At 35.6% G+C, this 18237-nt stretch overlaps 5 protein-coding genes across 6 annotated transcripts; 3 read left to right on the top strand and 2 right to left on the bottom strand.

Annotated features, from left to right (window-relative positions):
* Positions 1–51: 51 nt before the first annotated feature.
* LOC116116198 (putative tRNA (cytidine(34)-2'-O)-methyltransferase) lies at positions 52–3132 on the top strand. The gene is made up of 7 exons (XM_031402301.1): positions 52–321; positions 429–529; positions 1369–1437; positions 1544–1602; positions 2064–2124; positions 2223–2276; positions 2781–3132. Exons 1-7 carry the CDS (start codon positions 168–170, stop codon positions 3057–3059), a joined length of 777 nt encoding a protein of 258 aa, XP_031258161.1. The 5' UTR covers positions 52–167; the 3' UTR covers positions 3060–3132.
* A 2264-nt stretch (positions 3133–5396) lies between these two features.
* LOC116116197 (DNA damage-repair/toleration protein DRT100-like) lies at positions 5397–6769 on the top strand. The gene has a single exon (XM_031402300.1). It carries the CDS (start codon positions 5539–5541, stop codon positions 6640–6642), a length of 1104 nt encoding a protein of 367 aa, XP_031258160.1. The 5' UTR covers positions 5397–5538; the 3' UTR covers positions 6643–6769.
* Positions 6770–8624: 1855 nt separating this feature from the next.
* Positions 8625–12450, bottom strand: LOC116116195 (protein gamma response 1). Its single transcript, XM_031402295.1, has 3 exons — positions 12185–12450; positions 10361–11602; positions 8625–10080 (listed from the first exon to the last, which is right to left on the bottom strand). The coding sequence occupies exons 2-3, from the start codon at positions 11598–11600 to the stop codon at positions 9371–9373; spliced, it is 1950 nt and encodes a 649-aa protein (XP_031258155.1). The 5' UTR covers positions 11601–11602; positions 12185–12450; the 3' UTR covers positions 8625–9370.
* Positions 12451–12852: 402 nt separating this feature from the next.
* LOC116116185 (60S ribosomal protein L31-like) lies at positions 12853–14344 on the bottom strand. The gene is made up of 2 exons (XM_031402280.1): positions 14176–14344; positions 12853–13436 (listed from the first exon to the last, which is right to left on the bottom strand). The coding sequence occupies exons 1-2, from the start codon at positions 14259–14261 to the stop codon at positions 13157–13159; spliced, it is 366 nt and encodes a 121-aa protein (XP_031258140.1). The 5' UTR covers positions 14262–14344; the 3' UTR covers positions 12853–13156.
* Positions 14345–14632: 288 nt separating this feature from the next.
* LOC116116189 (sm-like protein LSM7) lies at positions 14633–18001 on the top strand. 2 transcript variants are annotated; one of them, XM_031402287.1, is made up of 7 exons: positions 14633–14751; positions 14849–14908; positions 15019–15100; positions 15446–15517; positions 16774–16826; positions 17551–17651; positions 17791–18001. In XM_031402287.1, the coding sequence occupies exons 2-6, from the start codon at positions 14906–14908 to the stop codon at positions 17638–17640; spliced, it is 300 nt and encodes a 99-aa protein (XP_031258147.1). In that variant the 5' UTR covers positions 14633–14751; positions 14849–14905; the 3' UTR covers positions 17641–17651; positions 17791–18001. The 2 variants fall into 2 exon arrangements, with proteins under 2 accessions (XP_031258147.1, XP_031258146.1); XM_031402286.1 differs by lacking the exon at positions 17791–18001 and having other exon boundaries at positions 17551–17789.
* The last annotated feature ends 236 nt before the right edge of the window (positions 18002–18237 follow it).

The raw sequence follows: 18237 nt of genomic DNA, 5'->3' as shown, positions 1-18237 counted from the left end.
GATAAAGGACTAAAGTGAAAAAAACCAAAATAAAGTAACAAGGAACAACAGCTTTCTTTGCAGCAGCCTCTCTGCTCAATTGCTCATTGCTGAAATCTTCATCTCATCCCTGAAGAACCCAGCTGCAAAACCTCAAAGACTCAGTGAGTTAGCGAGTGAGTGAGGGAATGGACTCAACGAGTCTCAAGACCCTGAACGTTATAACGCCTTTGCATACTCATTTTCGTTCAAAAGTCTCTCTCTTTCGCTCTCTCAGCATCACTAAATTCAAGCACAGCTTCTCCTCCTCCTCTCTTCGCTTCTCGACTCTCTGCTCTCTGCGTAAATCTTTTTATCTCTACTATTTGTAAATGTAAGTTTAAGTTTTTTTGGTTTTTCTTATGGTTTTGTATTTTGATTGTTTTGTTATCTTTCTCTTGTGGATGCAGCTGAAAGAGAGAATGAAGTGTCACTGCCACATAGTGTTGGTCAAGCTGTTAATAATGTCTCCGCAAATAAGTTTCTTCAAGTTGTTCTAGTCTCCCCTCAGGTACAATAATCAAACCTTTAACTTCCTTTCAGTTGAGTTGCTTTAATTTCTTGACGGTAACCATTGTGATGCTATTGTGATAAAGAGCTTGAGTTAATTAATTCTAATGAGATGAATAGGATAAGTAGCTAATATGATAAAGATATTTAATTGGCATTGCACCAATATTTGTAGAAATTTCTTGAGTCTGTTTTAGAGAATTGATTAGTGAAACATTTAGTTGGAAATCAAGAAGTTTTTGCAGTCATTTGCCTTTTCATGGCATCCGAAACGGCATATATGTTTATAGTATTAACAGTTTTACACTAGTTGGTATGTAGCTGAAGATGACACGTTGAAGAAGAATTGGGTTGTTTTGGTTAGCATTGTCTCATTTGTGATATTCAATATGATGATAATTTTTAGTGTGCTGAATTGGGTGCCTGTAGTTCTAACTTCTGATGAGCTCAATACTTGTCATTGTTAATTGATGATTTTCATTATTGGCTTCTACAAAGGTGCATCGATTCATATAACAGTGGATCAACAATGATTACTGAAATGACTGTTTGTTGGCTGTGCGATCTTTTTTTTCCTCACAAGTGTTTGGTTAAATGTAACTGTACTAATATTAGCCATTTTTCATAAATGTTTTCATTGGGTTAATAAAAAAATTAATTGTGCATGGCGTTCTTGCTACACATATTTTCTTTTATTTATTCTCCCAAAGTATACACAACAATTTTTTGGGCATTCCAACTTTTTGTGGTGTTCTAAAATCATAATTTCTCGATGTTTTTGGGTTGCAGACAACCTCAATTTCTCAAGGCTGGCTCTGAGATTTCTATTGTCCTTGGCAGATTCCTGGAAATACAGGTTGCATTGCGAGAACATGTGCAGCATCAGCTGTTGGGCTACACCTAGTTGGGGTTGATATTACCTGTTGTCACTTGAATATCTTTTTATTAAGATTTTCTCTGCTTTTGCCATCAGCTTAAGGATTTGTTCTCATATGGCCATTTAACATTCTTTCAGCCATTAGGATTTCAAGTGGATGATACAAAATTGAAGCGTGCTGGATTGGACTACTGGCCGTATCCAAACATATATTTTATCTGCAGTTCTTCACTGCTAGTTTTATTGGGTGGGATTCTGTTTCTGTCACATTAGTGAATTCATTGTTAGATTTTTATTGACATCACTCATGCACAATACTAGAACTAAAGATGCAAAGACATATATTAATCCTTTCAGATTCAAACTCAGCAGAATACTTAAAATATATCATTCTATACTTTACATCTGTTATATGATTTATGTTATGCTCTCTCTTTCTCGTGGGTTCAGTTAGGGTTTTGGCCATAGATTCTTGCCCTTCATGCCAAAGCATGACATGCAACACCAAACCTCAGTGACCTTCCCTTTAGTTATATAAGCTTGTTGGTGCTCCCATAAGCCTTGGGCATCAAGGATATCTAAGTTTATATTATCAATTTCTTCATTCTCTGAACTCTGTTTGAAGATGCTGTTTTCAAGAATTAACCGTCAAATTTAGATACGTTGTTGTTAAAGTTCATAGTTCATGGGCAGAGTTTCGAGAGTATTTCAAGCAACAGGTACTTCTCAACGGACTTGGAGACCTTCTGCTCCCCGCCCCAGATCCCACCTTTCTACCTCTTCTCTGACTACATTTGTTTTTGGTTCTCTGGTACAGGAAGGGAAAAAGCGGTTGCTGGCATTTACTAAAAGAGGAACGGCGACACATTCAGTAAGTTGCCAAATTTTGAATCTACTTTTGGTGTCCAATCCTCGACTCCTAATAATGTTTGTTAGCATAAATTTAAGAAAATGTTGTTTTATTCAAGTGTCATTTTTCCAGATTATGGTTCAATTTTATCGAACTTATAGAAAATGCGTACATTAGTGAATAATACATGGGCAATGTAAGATGTCCCATTCAAATAACAATTTAAAATACTTTAAATGATGCACAGTTAATTTTTGATAAGTCGATACAATTTTTAAAGTGCTTTCTTTCCAAGAATCCCTTCTGTTCATGGAGAGGCATTAATTGAGTTCCTGAGGATTCTTCTTTTCCTTCTCACTCTGCTTCTGTTTAGGAGCCTCCCATTTTGGCCTTCGAAATTTCCAGTATACTCCATGTTAACTCTTAAACTTTATGCTTACCGTCCAATGTTTTAAATTTCCCTCTTTAGTTACTTAACTGAATTGTTCTGAAACGGTGGCTTAGACATATATTCTATTTTTGCAGGAATTCTCCTACCGGAAAGGCGATTATCTCATATTTGGCTCAGAAACCTGTGGTCTACCCCCTGAAGCATTACAAGACTGCAAAAGCAAAACCTTTGGTGGTGGGACTATTCGGATTCCAATGGTTGAAACTTACGTTAGATGTTTGAATCTCTCCGTCAGTGTTGGCATTGCTTTGTATGAAGCTGCTAGACAGCTAAACTATGAGCAGCTTAAAATTCCATCTGAAACTTCTATCGACGGAGAACAATCATTTATCACTGAAGACATTTTTGCCTAATTTCAATTGTTTTAATAGGTCTAGCAAAAGGTAGTATACCATTTACAACACTAATAATTATATGATTGTTTTATCCCAGCTTGAACCATAAATGTTGTGGATATTATTGCACCATTGCTGCCATCTTATCCCATCTTTCATATACTCCTATTCCTCTTTTCATGTCTTGATTTTCAGATATTACAGAACGTTTTAGGTGCGACGGGAGCTATTATTAGGCGATCAAGATTCAAGGGGTAACGTTACCCATTCTAAAGCCTTTCGGATCATCATGATCCAATCAAACCCTTAAATTTATCCCAAATACTGTAGTAATCCAAATGTGATTTCTGGGTTCCACAGAACAGCTTTAGCAGCAACAGTCATAACTGTTTCCACCGACATTTAACAGTTTCATCATCTCTGAGAAAAAATTAATTAATAATCCAAAACCTCACGGGTTTGTTCCCTGACAAGGTAATATACAAATCCTCATAGGCTGGTTCGAGTTGAACCTCTTCATGTGAGGTCTTTGAATGATGTTCTAAACAAGACAACACAATCCCATGTTCTCTCATCCTATCAACACAGTTGGCCCTAATACCCTCACCAATCTGTCAGTTGTTAGGTAATTTAGTAATTACCAGCCATGCCTCTCAAACTTCACCAAATATTTAATTAATTAATATTGTGGCTTCCTTCAAGTCTTATCTTCTTCTTGTCTCAATTACAATTAAGTGTTAATAAATTGACCCTCAGTTATGATCAAATAATAATAAAAATCTTCATTCATTAAATTTGAGGTGTTAAAATACACAAAATTTTACAAATATTTATTAATCCGTAATAGTCGAAATTTTGATAGTTCATTAACAGTAAGATGATTTTTACTATTTCAAAAATCTCTTGAGACTTAATGGTTAGTTTAGATGGTTATAGGCACACAGTCTTAGATTCGATTCTTCATCTAAAAATATCAAACCTTAAAGGGATGCCTTAAGTCTAGAATTAATTATAGACACCCCCACATTCCTTCTCTTGCCCGGCAAAGATTCTGGATTTTAATTAAAAAAAATAGTCTAAATGTCTAATAATAACAGTGATTTATAATAATTGTGATTATTAACACTATCTTAATATGATTCTCCTTTAATGGGAGCACAATATGGGTTAAATCATTGACATGAAGAAAACAAATAAGGAGAGACAAGATTTCAAGGGAAATTTATGAAAAAAATGATGGTGAATCTCATGAAGAAAAAGTATGCAAATCTATATGAGATTGATTTTATCATTTTATTCTTTTGCTTTTGATATCACCCATCACATGGCAAACATGTAAGTGGGTCATGGGTAGGGTCACCATTATTCATATCTTCAAGTTCAACCCCACCATAATTAAAGAGCATATAAACCAACTTAATTAAGAGGTGAACATAATTATGGGTTAATTTTTTTTATTTTTTAAGAAATTAATTTTATAGCTAATACTTTGTTAAATATGGAGATTGGATAAGAAAATAAAGGAGCTTTTTCAATTATGAAAAGATAACATTTAATTTTGAAATCATGGTGGGGTCAAAAATAAATTTGTAAATAAGAATTATTCCGTTACATTGTGCTTCTATTTAATATTTATGCATATCCAATATTTCTATATAAAATAATACCAAGTGAATAAGTAATTATAATTTTTAGAAATTATATTTGTCTCACGTCTCCAATTCACTAGATTGTTATGGTATATATTATTAAAATCACGTTTGCTTAGAGCGATGGTGGGAGCACACCGAGCATGGTGGGAGCACACACATCGAGCATGGTGAGGGAGGATATTAAAAATTATATTTGTAACTCCCTTCTCCGCATTTGTTTAGGACGATGATTGGTTTTGGACTCTGACAATGTACATGTGTTATTTGGTGAGGAAGGAAATTAGAAGTTGTATTTGTGCTCCCTTCTCCACGCTTGTTTATGGCGATAATTGGTTTAGGCTATGCCCAATCACGCCTAGTATAATAGGGAATGATGTTAAAAGTTGTATTTCTAACTCTCTTGCTCTAACTTTTGGGCTTGAATTCTACTTAAATTCATTTATCAATAATGATTAAGTTGCATTAATATTAGTAATTATTTTGCATTATTACATGTAAGATCAATTAAGGATACATTTTAGGAGAGTAATATTTTATAATTGTATTTACAATGATTTTTTTAGCCAAAATCCCAAAATGGCTGCTTGTATTTTGTATTTTAAATTTTGAAAAAGGAAAAATTATTATTTATTTTGAAACATCATCACGTTAAGAAAGGGCTCTTTCGTCCCATTTTCTGTATATAATATTACCGAACCCAGCTTTCGTTCCTCACTTGTCAGTCCTCTCTATATCTCCATCTTCTTCCTCCTCTACTTCTTCTTCACTTAGAAACCAACACACATTCTGTTTTATATAACATTTGGCCACGTTCACTCTCTACATATTCACAGAGAGAGAGACTAATGGGAGTGTTTTACTTAACATTTCTCACCGTTTTCCTCGCCGTTACCTCTGCCGTTACCGCCTGCACACCGTCGGACAAAGCGGCGCTCTTGGCCTTCAAGTCCTCCCTCAACGAGCCCTACTTGTCCATCTTCGACTCGTGGACGGGCGACAAATGCTGTGAAAACTGGTATGGCGTCAGCTGCGACCCGACAACTCAGCGAGTCACTGATATCTCACTCCGTGGAGAGTCCGAAGACCCCATTTTGGTTAAAGCTGGACGGGCCGGGTACATGACCGGCTCCATTAACCCGGCCATTTGCCAGCTTGACCATCTAAGTACTTTAATTATCGCTGACTGGAAAGGCATTACCGGGAAACTCCCCGCGTGTATAACTTCCATTTCTTCGCTTCATGTTTTGGACGTTGTCGGTAACCAGATTTCGGGCGGGATTCCGGAAGATATCGGTAACCTTCAGAAACTAACTATTTTAAATTTAGCCGATAATGCCATATCGGGTCCGATTCCTAATTCGTTAGTCCAGCTTCCTAATGTAAAGCATCTAGATCTTACCAACAACCAACTTTACGGCGAAATCCCGGCGGATTTCGGGAAACTCAAAATGTTAAGTCGTGCTTTACTCGGCCGAAACAAACTCACGGGAACTATCCCGACTTCTATTGGCAACAACAACATGAATCGGCTTGCGGATTTGGATTTATCCATGAACCAAATCTCGGGTTCGATACCGGATGTATTGGGTAAAATGAAAGTCTTGTCAACTCTTAACTTGGAGGGTAACAAATTGTCGGGTGAAATCCCGGATGAGTTGTTAAGTAACACCGGTATGGGTATCTTGAACTTGAGCCGAAACGCTTTAGAGGGAAACATACCGGATGTTTTCGGGTCAAAATCGTACTTTATGGTTTTGGATTTATCCTACAACAATTTGAAAGGTCCGATACCCAGTTCATTATCCTCCTCAGCATATGTCGGGCATTTGGATTTGAGCCATAACCATCTTTGTGGACCGATTCCCATTGGGTCACCGTTCAATCAGTCCGAATCGTCGTCGTTTGACAACAATGATTGCTTGTGCGGCAACCCATTAAGGACTTGCTAATTGTATGGGATAATACCAGTAAATTACTAATCCGAAATATCGGGATGTTATAATTGTTTATTTGCAATGTTATTGTAATAGTGAATGTAAGTGTTTTTATAATATGCTTTTATCAGTTTATGTTTTGTGATGATTTTCTATTAAATTTAAATTGTATTATATTAGTATAAGCTGAAATGGATGCAACATGCATGCACGTGAACAAAAGCTCAATTGTCACATGGATTCGATGCGGTAATATCACGTAATCTTTATTATATGAGATAATGCCCAATACCATATAATAAAAATATTCATTAAATTACAGATTTATATGTTTAATTGGATTAAAAAGTCTTAACGTTCGTTTTTAACAAATCGAACAACTTCCACTTTTCCTGTTTCTTCGTGCACTATTCGTTGTCCTCCAAATGACCAAATTGTCAAACGCAGCCACCTGTCCTGAAACAAAGTAACTTACATGATCTATTATCCAACAAAACAAATTCTTTCTAAAAGCAATGGGGATGAAGGAGACTAATGGCTTTTTCAAGTCTTAATTTCAGCTAACAAAGTTATTATTTAATGCACATAGATTTCATCGCGTGCGTTCATTAAAGGCAAAGACTTTTTAAATATTGTTACTGGCATTAATGCTATGTTTGGAGTAGTAAAGGACAAAGGCTAAAAGCAGGAGTCAAAGTCTGATACAGCTACATGCATGCATGTTCGTAGCTGGGATTAAATAATCTTACCCCACTGCACTGATACCCATATTTAATCTAGGGTAGTGAATGTTGTCACACTGACACCCACATGAACTTTCCGCGCAAATTAGCAACGCTTTTATAAGGTTTTCTATCATGCACAGACAGTGTTGTATACTAACCTCTTACTAGAACCACCATAAATAGCTCAGCTTCAATCAGTGAAAAACTGACACAGTGCACTCTGTCGTTTGATGGTTCTTCATAAATCCACCAACTGTTCCTCCTTCCAAACTAAAATCCAAAAATGTTAGGCTAGAATAAATGAACAATTATTGTTAAATTGGAATCTTGTTGTTAGTTCTTCTCTTTAATAATCATCCCACAATTTATTTTTTTTAACGACCGAAGGTATCCGACCAAGTTTACGTACATCTCAATTAATTTCTCAGGACGTTAAAATTATCGGTTGAATAAAAACTTCAATGATCACCCGTATTAGTAATTGTGGAGACTTTATTTCAAGAGATCATGTTAGATTCTTCTCTTATTCTTTTATTCTCATAGAAACTTGAACTTAAGTGACCATATTAGATCTCCGTCTTACTCTTTTATCATTAAGGGGATTCAAACTTTGGAAGACCATATTACATGTTTTTTTTTTACTCTTTTATCATCAAGTAATCCAGTGATAGTTAAAATGAACCATCATCCCACAAATTGCCAAGTGAGAAAGTAGTATTGAAGATAATTACTTTTGAATAATGCAGATTGCTTCTACGCTCTGCAATGTTGAACGATTTATAGCACACTTGCTCTTGAGAATGAACCATTTTACTGGCGATACCTGATAAGATGCAGACAAAGACAAGTTCTAACAACAGAGAGCAAAGGGAAAGTTTAAATTACATTATTTTTAAATTCATGGTGGATCCACCAGACCAGAGCATGTGAAGGCTGTCCTATAGAAATGGAATATTTAGTTTAGAGAACAAAAATTCTACTTTATCTTGCCCTTCCAAGTTATTGAAAACAAAACATAATGCCGAACAACACACACTCCCACTTTATCTCTAGTCTTCACTGCACAAATTGCTTGAAAATAAAGTATTGTTCATCATATTAGAAGTTGTTCAAACCCATCTCCAGCATTAAACAATTAAATCATGCACCAACAAATTATAAAGTTTTGAAAGAAAACTCAGCCTCATAAATAGCGTAATGGAAAAATGGGAACACATTCCGATTAATAACATTGAGAATGCTGATAAATAAGAGCAAAAAAGAAAGGAAATAGAATGGAAGGAGGCAGCCTCAACCAAAAAGAACATGTAAATCCCATACAATTTAGCAGTTGTTGAGCTCCATTAATATTTAAACTTCGATAATCTGAGAAACACAAGGAAATACAATTACCAATGAGAAGGGTAAGGTAGGAAAAATAATACAATGCCTATTATCTCCTTTAATACAACCTGTTTACATTGACATGTGCTTGTATGTTGACAAGGGTTCATGTGTCGAACTATCGATATCAAATGAGCTAATATTGAAAAATGAACACGACATTGAACATTAAATGATTTACAAACATGAGCAAGAACAAAAGAAAACGAAAAACCACACATAATAATGGACAGTATACAATCACTTTGATGTAAATATTTTGAGTGATTCATTTCTGTCCCGGTGTCTTATAGTTCCTGTGCAAAAGGTATATAACGGTTTTGGAAAGTTTCCCATCAGTTTAAGCAGGTCCTCAAAACAAGAGAAAGCCTAAAGAATGCTGCATATTTTTGTTGTACTTCATGAACTGAACCTTCTGTAGTGGGAATAAAAAATTTAAGCATTTCTGAGCAGAACAAAATCTTAAATCACAGATATAGTCAAGTGAAGGTTAGTCATTCCGCAGACCCTTGAAGAATTCTCTGCAGTGGCTGAAGGTTGCAATAACAACTTGCTTAAGACTAGAAAGTTGCATTAATGAAATTCAAATAATAAAGCCAATGCGATAATGACAATATCAGTTTCAACTGAAAGAATCACATTTCAGATTCAAATCCAATATTCCAGAAACCTTCAGGTGTCATAGGAGGGATATACTTATACCTATGCCTAGAAACACCTTCATGATGTTCACAGCGGAAATTTTTCTTATTACAGTCACTGTCCTTACCTCCATCATTGGGAAGAACAGCATCATAGAATTTCTTGCACTGCTTGCATTCAACTCCTTTCAAATTTTCCCTCTCAGCTTTCTTTCTTACTGGTTCAACATACTTGTAACCTCTTTTTCCAGCTATTGGATCTGGCTTCTGCTGTCTCTGGGGAGCAGGATCGACGTTCATATCCTGTGTTTCATCATCTGAGCTATCAGGATTCATGTCTTCCTGAGCTGGGCCTGGAATATCATGAACGTCTTCCTTCATTGCTTTGTTCAAGTTTCCTCTTATGTTCTCTAAGGGAGTATCAAGAAAATCGTCATGAGGGTCGACACCACCTTGGCATTGGCGGGACCGGGTCTCTCTCCAAGAGGATGCAGGTCGCTTTGTACCTGCTGCTGGGGCAGATTTTACATTTGAGGGACATTTTGGTGTTATAAAGAGATTAGAAGTAGCTGACTGAAAGCTTGAAGTCTGAAATGATTTGGCTCCTTTCTCACCCTCCAAGTTATCACTAAAATCAAATTCATTTTTCACTTTATTTGTGTCACAATGAACCGCGGAAGTATTGAGACTTTTGTCTTCAAGGTCTACAACACCAGGAAACAGAACAACAATTAGAATTTAGCATAGCAGCAGATGCAATCACTATAAAATAGCTAGTCCAGGGTTAATCTGAATATGCATGAGCACATGCAGGTGCGAGTCCTGGCTCGACTCAAAAACAATTATGAGTTTAGCCAAAACTAGGTAAAATCTGTAAAAATATCCAATCTCAATCAGAAAAAAAACGCAACAAAGTAAAGCATTCATTTTCATGCAAGTACTAGGATTCCCAAAAAACCAAATAAAGTATAAATAAATTCTTACCAGGGGAAATTACTGGATTTTGATGTTGCTTAAATGAATCATTTTCATCTTCTAGCTTGTTTTGCTGGAGCAAATTCTCTGTTGTGAGACCAGACTTTGCGCAGAGAAAATTGTATTGAGATTTCAGCCTTTTGTAAGCATCTATGACATCCCTTCTTTTCTTCTTTTCAGCCACCAATTCGGAATCCTTCTGTTTTATCTGTTGAAGTAACTTTTCATCTGAATCCCTTCCTCCATCTGCCTCACCACTTCTTTCATTAAGATTTAACTTTAGCTCATTAACTTTTTCCTCCAAACCTTCCACTTTATCCAGAAGCAGTTTCTTCTCTTTCTCACACTCCTCCAACCGCTGCTTTATCTTTAACACTTCAACAGAATTCAAATCAATTTGTTGAAGCAACTGCCCCTGCAATTTTCTTTCCTCCTCGACTTCTTCCATCTTTTTCCTCAGCTCCTCTTGCAGTCTTCTAACATTCTCCTCAAAACCTTCCAACTTATCAATAAGTAGTTTCTTCTCATTTTTCAGATCAGTCAACAGCTGTTCATTATTTGAAATATCTGAAAATAGCATTTCAATCTTTTCAGTCAAATCTTTTCTCCTGGCCACATTTTCAATCTTTTCACTAAGTTCCTTCTGGAGCTCATCAACTTTTTTCTTATGGCTATTCAGTTCAGCAGTAAGTGTTTTAGCCCTTTCTTCATGCTCTTTTATTTGTTTGCTTTGATCCACAATCACACTGACTTTTGATTGAAACAAATGGAGTAACTTACCTTGCAATTCGATCCCCTCATCAACTTCTTTAGACTTCTGCATACGCTCCTTCTCAAGCTCATCAATTTTCAGTTGTTGACTCTCTAGTTTGGAAAGCAGTTGATTTATTTTCTTTTCTTGCTCCTTCAAAGGATTTTCCATCTCAAGCTTTAGAGACTGATTCTCTTCAAGAGCCTGTTGCTTTTCAAGACGAAGCTGCTTCATCTCGAGTAAGAGACTATTTTCCTTTTCTCTCCATGCATCTTCAGCAGCTTCCCTGGCCTCAGAATATATGTTCTGCAAGCTTTTAGAATTTGCTTGAAAATTTGGGTATATCTGACTGCAGAAAATATACTCTATCTGCGAAATCCTATCCTTTGCTTCCTGAATTGTTGCAACAAGTATAGTACTAAGCCCAGAGATGTACTTTGCTTCATTACTGTCAGCAGGACACCCTAATTTTGAAGAAGCTTGAAGATGGCCCTCCATATCTAGATTAAGAAGAAAAAAAAAAGATGAAATAACCAATAAATTCTTATTTAATAACAGAATTTGAAAATCAACAACCTCAAAACAGATAACCGAACCATGATTTTTTCTCCACAGCCTTGATTAACATATGATGTATATCAATTATTAAATAAGCACACACATAAATCTTTAGCATAAGTCGGACTTCTATTCAACGAGCATGAAGTACTTCAGAAATCAGAAGCAAGAATGCAATTACCAGTAAAAATTATATATATAATAAAACATGTAAAGCCAGAATATTTCAGTTTCATCTTTAATCGCCATTAATCCAGCTAAAACTAATTAATCAATGGTATATTATGATTCATCCTTACTTGTAACGAACCTCTAAAACGAAGTAAAAAAATAAATAAATAAGACATCGAATGTCCGGCTCTCTGTATATCCAGCTCACATAATTTTATAGCAATAAAGATATAACAACTGAATTGAATTCAGGATCTGTTTGTTCCAGGGTAAAATGAGCGAAATTAAATGAATCTGGACTTTTCTCAAGAGCCAAACAGCGATTCATGAAAACAGAAAGCGAAATAACTTACCTGAATCAACTGCAGCTTCCTTGAATCTGAGTTTGCGAATTAAAACTGAAATCTCTCTCCTTTAGTCCTTTATACTCTGTCTCTGTTTGTTGAATTATCTTATTCCCGCCGATTTGTATTTGTACCATTTGTTTCGAAGAGCTTCCCGGGCAAGCTTTTTGAGAGAAACTGGGCCTTCTGTAGAGTCCATTAAGATGGGCTTCCCTCAGGCCCATTTCTTGCTGGATCAGATTCTTGACGAGGACTTCATTGATAATTGAAGTTGTCCATTAGTGTCCGTAACTTAACGATTTGGATTTAACGATACCCAACAGTGGTCCCAGATTCTCAGGTAATATATAATAATTCCATAATGAGATATGATGTCTTCATTAATGTTTCGCCTTCAATTAACCATTTTTCCCGTTTATAATTCCATAGAAGCGACCTATCGGTAATGCATTGTTATTGTATAAGTGTAATACTACACTTACAAAAATTTTATACAAAATCATCCATTCAAAAAGTGTGGGAACACTACTCTTGTATCACCCTATCATTTAATATTAATAATCCTAACAATATAAAAGCTATCGATAACCCATTGTATAACAATAATAATTCACTTATAAAAACTTTATACAAAATCATCCATACAAAAAGTGAGACACTACTCTTGCATTACCGTATCATTCAATGGGAATAATCCTAACAATTCCTTATTAACAATTTATATCACATCTATTGAAGCTTGACAATGGAAAATGTTCTTAAATATAGCTCATGTGAAACAATAATTTCCCACACCAAACTGCCAGGTTTTCATCGCACGAAGGTAATTTAAGAGATCAAGCTAACCGCATAAGTGACAATAAGTTCAAATACTTTATCAGCCCGGATGTCGTTTAGAGAATTCCAGAAAGAAACAAAATTTACTAAATTAAACAAAAATATAACTAAGAATTCCAGTCTTAACTAGGGCACAACACTATTTCAATCCTCTTCATCGATAACTTTGGTTCCCAACCCCCTCAATCCTTCTGGAGGGATCTCAGCAACAGTAACAAGGGAGAAAAACTCCTCTTTGGCATCTTCCTCATCATTTCTCTTTCGTGCAACGCGAACGCGAACTCTCCTTGGCACACTACGAATACCACGACTCCATACATGCTTGTTAAGCTTCACATCAACTCTAACATCAGTAGTCCCCATAGCCTTTTGAGCAAACTTTCTGATCTCCTTTATGGCTTTTGGTGCCTTCTTCTTGAATGTGCTGCACAATGTTGGAAAGCATGGTTACTCTGGAAATAACTTGCAAACCTCCAAATAAGAACAAAAAGAAAAAAATTACACTGAACTGTGTATTGGCTAAATGGTAGAGAGGTAGAGTCCAAGTGCCAAACACAACTTGGATTGTTACGCTTGAAGCCACCACTAATAATAACAATGGAAAGTAATGCGAGTCAAAAAAATACCATTGCAACCAGCATGATACAGAATTTGGCCTTTTTAAAGAAACCTACATGGGTCAATTAGGTCCTAAACTTTGATTTACTTTTGCTAATTGCACAGAACATGCTGCACACAACTGGTAACCTTGATGGCTTTCGGTCTCAATTCATTTAGTTTGAGAAATCACTATCAACTACCATAGCCAAAGCTTTGCAGAGAAAAATGCTTGTTGAACATTATGATGTCTATGACTAATGGCTAAAGAACGTCTCTATTCTTGCTTGCAATAAATCATTTACTCATGAAAAACAATTCCACAACAAACAAAACCCTAATTCCAATCACCAAAACCCTGAATCATTTACTAAACAATATATTCACAGCCAGAATTCAATACTCTCAGGCAGCTCGTACACACATATAATTGAAAAAAAACAAAAGGTTTTCACATATCAAGATCAAATATGTAACAAGTAAACATCAAAAAAAGCAAATAACTAAAAAAACCAGATCTGAAACATCGATAAAAAATGAAAAGAGAAAGAGAAAGAAATTAGTACCAGCCATGCAAGCGCTTGTGGAGGTTGATTGTGTACTCGCGAGTAACAACCTCTTCTTGCCTTCCTTTGCCTGTCTTCTCCACCATTGTCGCTGCTCTTGCTCTTAGTTCCTACCACCCCGGGCTTCCTCACTCTGCGTCTGCGGCTGCTAAACCGAACCCTAGGGCCTTGCACTCATAAATATAGGGTTTTACTTATTAAGAAGATGCCCTCTCTTTTGTACAAAATTACTTAAATGCCTTTGCTCGTGAGGTTATTTATGTCATATCCTTTCTTTTTAAATAAATATTTTTCCTTTTATATTTCCTGTTTTGCCCTCATTGTAATTAAATAAGAGATCAGGGAGTTTAGTTAAATACTTATACGAGAACCAAAGTCAAAGAGGATCCTCGAGAAAAATTCATCAAAAATTTGAAAATGGGCCTGAGGGCCCAACGGGTCAAAACATAACCCAGACTGAAGCCCAGATCCATATCAAGGTCTCTCTTACTCCCTTTACTACCTTCTATCTCGCGCATTGCCTCTGCAAAACTTAATCGTTAATCGCAGAGAGGGAAACAAAGAGGGCGCCTTAGAGTAAGTTCATGCTCTCTTCATTAATAATTCTAAAATTTTTCATAATAATTTATTTCAATTCTTTGATAAATATTTCTCTCTACGTGCTTCAATTTAGGTTTCTTTAAGCGAGTTTTAGCAGAGGAGTAGCTGCAAAACCTTCAGGGAGGATAAGATGGTAACTTTTCGTTTGATAAATTGTTTTTTTAGCCTAAACTTACTGACCCAGAACTCAAAATGTGTTTTTTTTTTTTCTTTTTAATTAGTTTTATATATTTGTTTATATAGTCAGGAAGGAAAGAAACGGTTTTGGATTTGGCCAAGTTTGTAGATAAAGGTGTTCAAGTCAAGCTCACTGGTGGAAGACAAGGTTCTTACTGTTGCTGTATTTATTTTTATAATTTTTTATTGTTTTAAGCTGCTTATTGCACAATGATTTTACTTGAGCTAAATTATGTGTATAATGTATAAGTTGAATGTAATCAAAGAAAGAAGAGGGTTTTTTGTTGGGTTTCTTGTGTGAGCATAATTGTTGAGGAATGGTTATCATAATGCTGAAGGTTCATCATGGACCGAAATTTCATATGCATTAACTTATTAATGTCTTGTTTTATGACTTGAGGTCATGTAGGTTAATGTGATGTTCCTCGGTTTGCTTTGATTTGGTGTGGGTATCTGATAGGGTGATGTGACATTTTTGTTTTTGTGGATACAGTGACAGGGACTCTGAAAGGGTATGATCAATTGCTAAATCTTGTCCTGGATGAAGCTATTGAGTTTCTTAGAGGTAATCACCAATATCGTACATGGGTATTGTTCTGTATGCGTATGTGTCCTTACAAGTGTGGGTGGTGGTTATATGCTATTGTTACACTGTGGCGTCTGCTGGTTATGGTTTTATTTTGATTCCTTCAGCCATGTATTGTATGATAATAAAAAGAAGGATTAAGTTAAATAGAAATTCTCTTCCAAAAATGTTAGATTTGTTATTTCAGTTGGTCCAAACCACAAACAATCTTGCTTTTTGTACATGGATATGTCTGTTTTTCTCACATTAATTATGGTATGTTGTTTTCCTTTTCTCATTCAGAATTCTTTTGGGGGAAAACTTCACTTTAGTTATATCTATGCTCTACTAACATGAATTTCTTAAAATTTCAACGCATTTCAATTGAGATACAGGGAATTGAATACCATGGGGAAAAGTAGTTGGGTTTATTCCTGGATTGTGTATTCTTTAACTCAATATGAAATGTTGCTTGCCAAGGAAGATTATTAAAACTATTAAACTGGTGACCATATCTTTTGAGTCTTCAAAATCTCAAGCAGTTCAAGAGGCTTGAGTAAACTCATTTTTTAGGCTTGACTCCACATATGATGCATGAATGACTTTATTTATATACAAAAACAGACTTGAAAATTCAAGGCCTCATTGTCTTGAGCTTCCTTGCCCATGATAAATCTGTTAGAGAAAGATGGTATTATATTAGGTTTTAATTTTGGAGATCCATATCTCATGGTGTAAGGTTCCCTTGAGGCATGTGCCTTGTTCACAATCAAACTCTTGTTTTTGGTGCAATGTGAGTGCTTAATTTCCGAGAATGAATAAAGTTGGATTCTTATCTTCTCATAGAGTTTAATGGTAAAACCCTTCCTCCTAGGTGGGTGTTAAAAGAGTTATTTAGATTACAAAAATGATTGTCACTGAATTAACACATGGTTGATTTGACCCTATTTTAGAGTAACTTGATAATTATTCTAGGAAGGTTTTATTATTATTTTGAGCAGTGTGATATTTTGTAGAGGATCCAAATTTTAGAGGCCCATTATAAATTTGCCTTCCATTTGCTACTGACCCTTTCCTTTAACAAGTCTTTTTACCATCCTATGGAACTGCTTTGAGTATTTACAATTGAACTCGCTATTGCCCTTTCTTGACCAGTGAAATTCTCAGTAAATATATGTATAAGCTTTTTGGTTGTAAAGTGTAGCTTCTGATATTGGTGAAAAGAACTTATTCGAAATTGTTTTATTGCTTTGCAGATCCTGATGATCCATTGAAGACTACTGATCAAACCAGGCAACTTGGCCTAATAGTATGCTATTCATTTTTTTTTATTTTTTTTCAGTATCTCTACTTTATCATAATTGTCCGTGAGAAGGGGGTAACCTGCATATCTACGTCCAACTTAGGCATGGATTGTCTTAGAAATTTAAATGATGGGTTTCTGCCTCTATAGCTTGCATCTGTTGGTGAATTTTCTCTGTAAAACCAATTTAATTAGATCACTTATGCCATAGGTTTTAAATGAACGAGGATCTGATTGCATGAGTGTTAGAGTAACTGTCATTATACCTGTCAATAAGTTTTATGAGATTTGTTTTCTCATCTCTCATCATGAAATTATATACTCATTATGTGAACTGCATACCAAAATTTCGTGCTCAGCAGATATCTATAGCCACTTAATACATAGCTTCATATTTTCTTGTATGACAAATTAATATTAGCACCATTTTCAAGACATAGTTTCAAATTTGAAATCAGTTTGATATATGGCGGAGTATATGAACTGTATAACAATCAATGGAGTTCTCTCAAACTGATGAATTTTTAAAAAGGTGCTGATATCGGCCCTTGGAAATTTTGCACCATGTTCACAGAAAGTATAGATACATGTTAAAATGGCAAGGGATATCAGGCTGCCTTCAACCATGAACTAATAAAAAATTTCACTCATCAAATATATAATATTTTTATGTTCGGGCCGGTTTTTCCTTGTATTGTTAATGATTTAACAATATGTTATTGCACTGCAGGTGTGTAGGGGAACTGCTGTGATGCTTGTGTCGCCAACTGATGGTACAGATGAGATTTCCAACCCTTTCGTCCAGCCGGATGGGGCCTAAATCTATCTTACATCTGTTTTCCTTCCCAAACCGCTAACTTTGAATCTGTATGCCCTTTTATGCTTGTTTGCCACACTTTTTTTTAAAGTTGGCTTATTGCAAAATAGATAGTTATTATAATATTGGTATTAGCCTACTCTTCTATCTTACATCTGTTTTCCTTCCCAAACCGCTAACTTTGAATCTGTATGCCCTTTTATGCTTGTTTGCCACACTTTTTTTTAAAGTTGGCTTATTGCAAAATAGATAGTTATTATAATATTGGTATTAGCCTACTCTTAGCACCTGAGCCTGGCTACTCTATGAACTAATGTGTTAAAATTGTCTATCTCACTCTGTTCATCTCCATTGATGCTCCTCGCTTGCTAGATTACTCCCCTTATATATCTTTATTCTTATTGCATACTGGAGATGACTTCACGTTGCTAGATTACTCCCCTTATATATCTTTATACTTATTGCATACTGGAGATGACTTCACGTCAACAGGGAGCCATTTTTACAGGGACCCTCTTTGTTTGTCCTCTGAAATTTTAAAAGGGACATGTTTGGCCGAATAGAACTCTTGCCCCCCGTCTGATATCTTTCTTGCAGACA

This window comes from Pistacia vera, unplaced genomic scaffold (genome assembly GCF_008641045.1).
Source record: "Pistacia vera cultivar Batoury unplaced genomic scaffold, PisVer_v2 Contig764, whole genome shotgun sequence".
Taxonomy (NCBI): Eukaryota; Viridiplantae; Streptophyta; class Magnoliopsida; order Sapindales; family Anacardiaceae; genus Pistacia; species Pistacia vera.
Note: the sequence above shows the minus strand (reverse complement) of the source record. Positions and strands in the feature narration are given on the sequence as shown.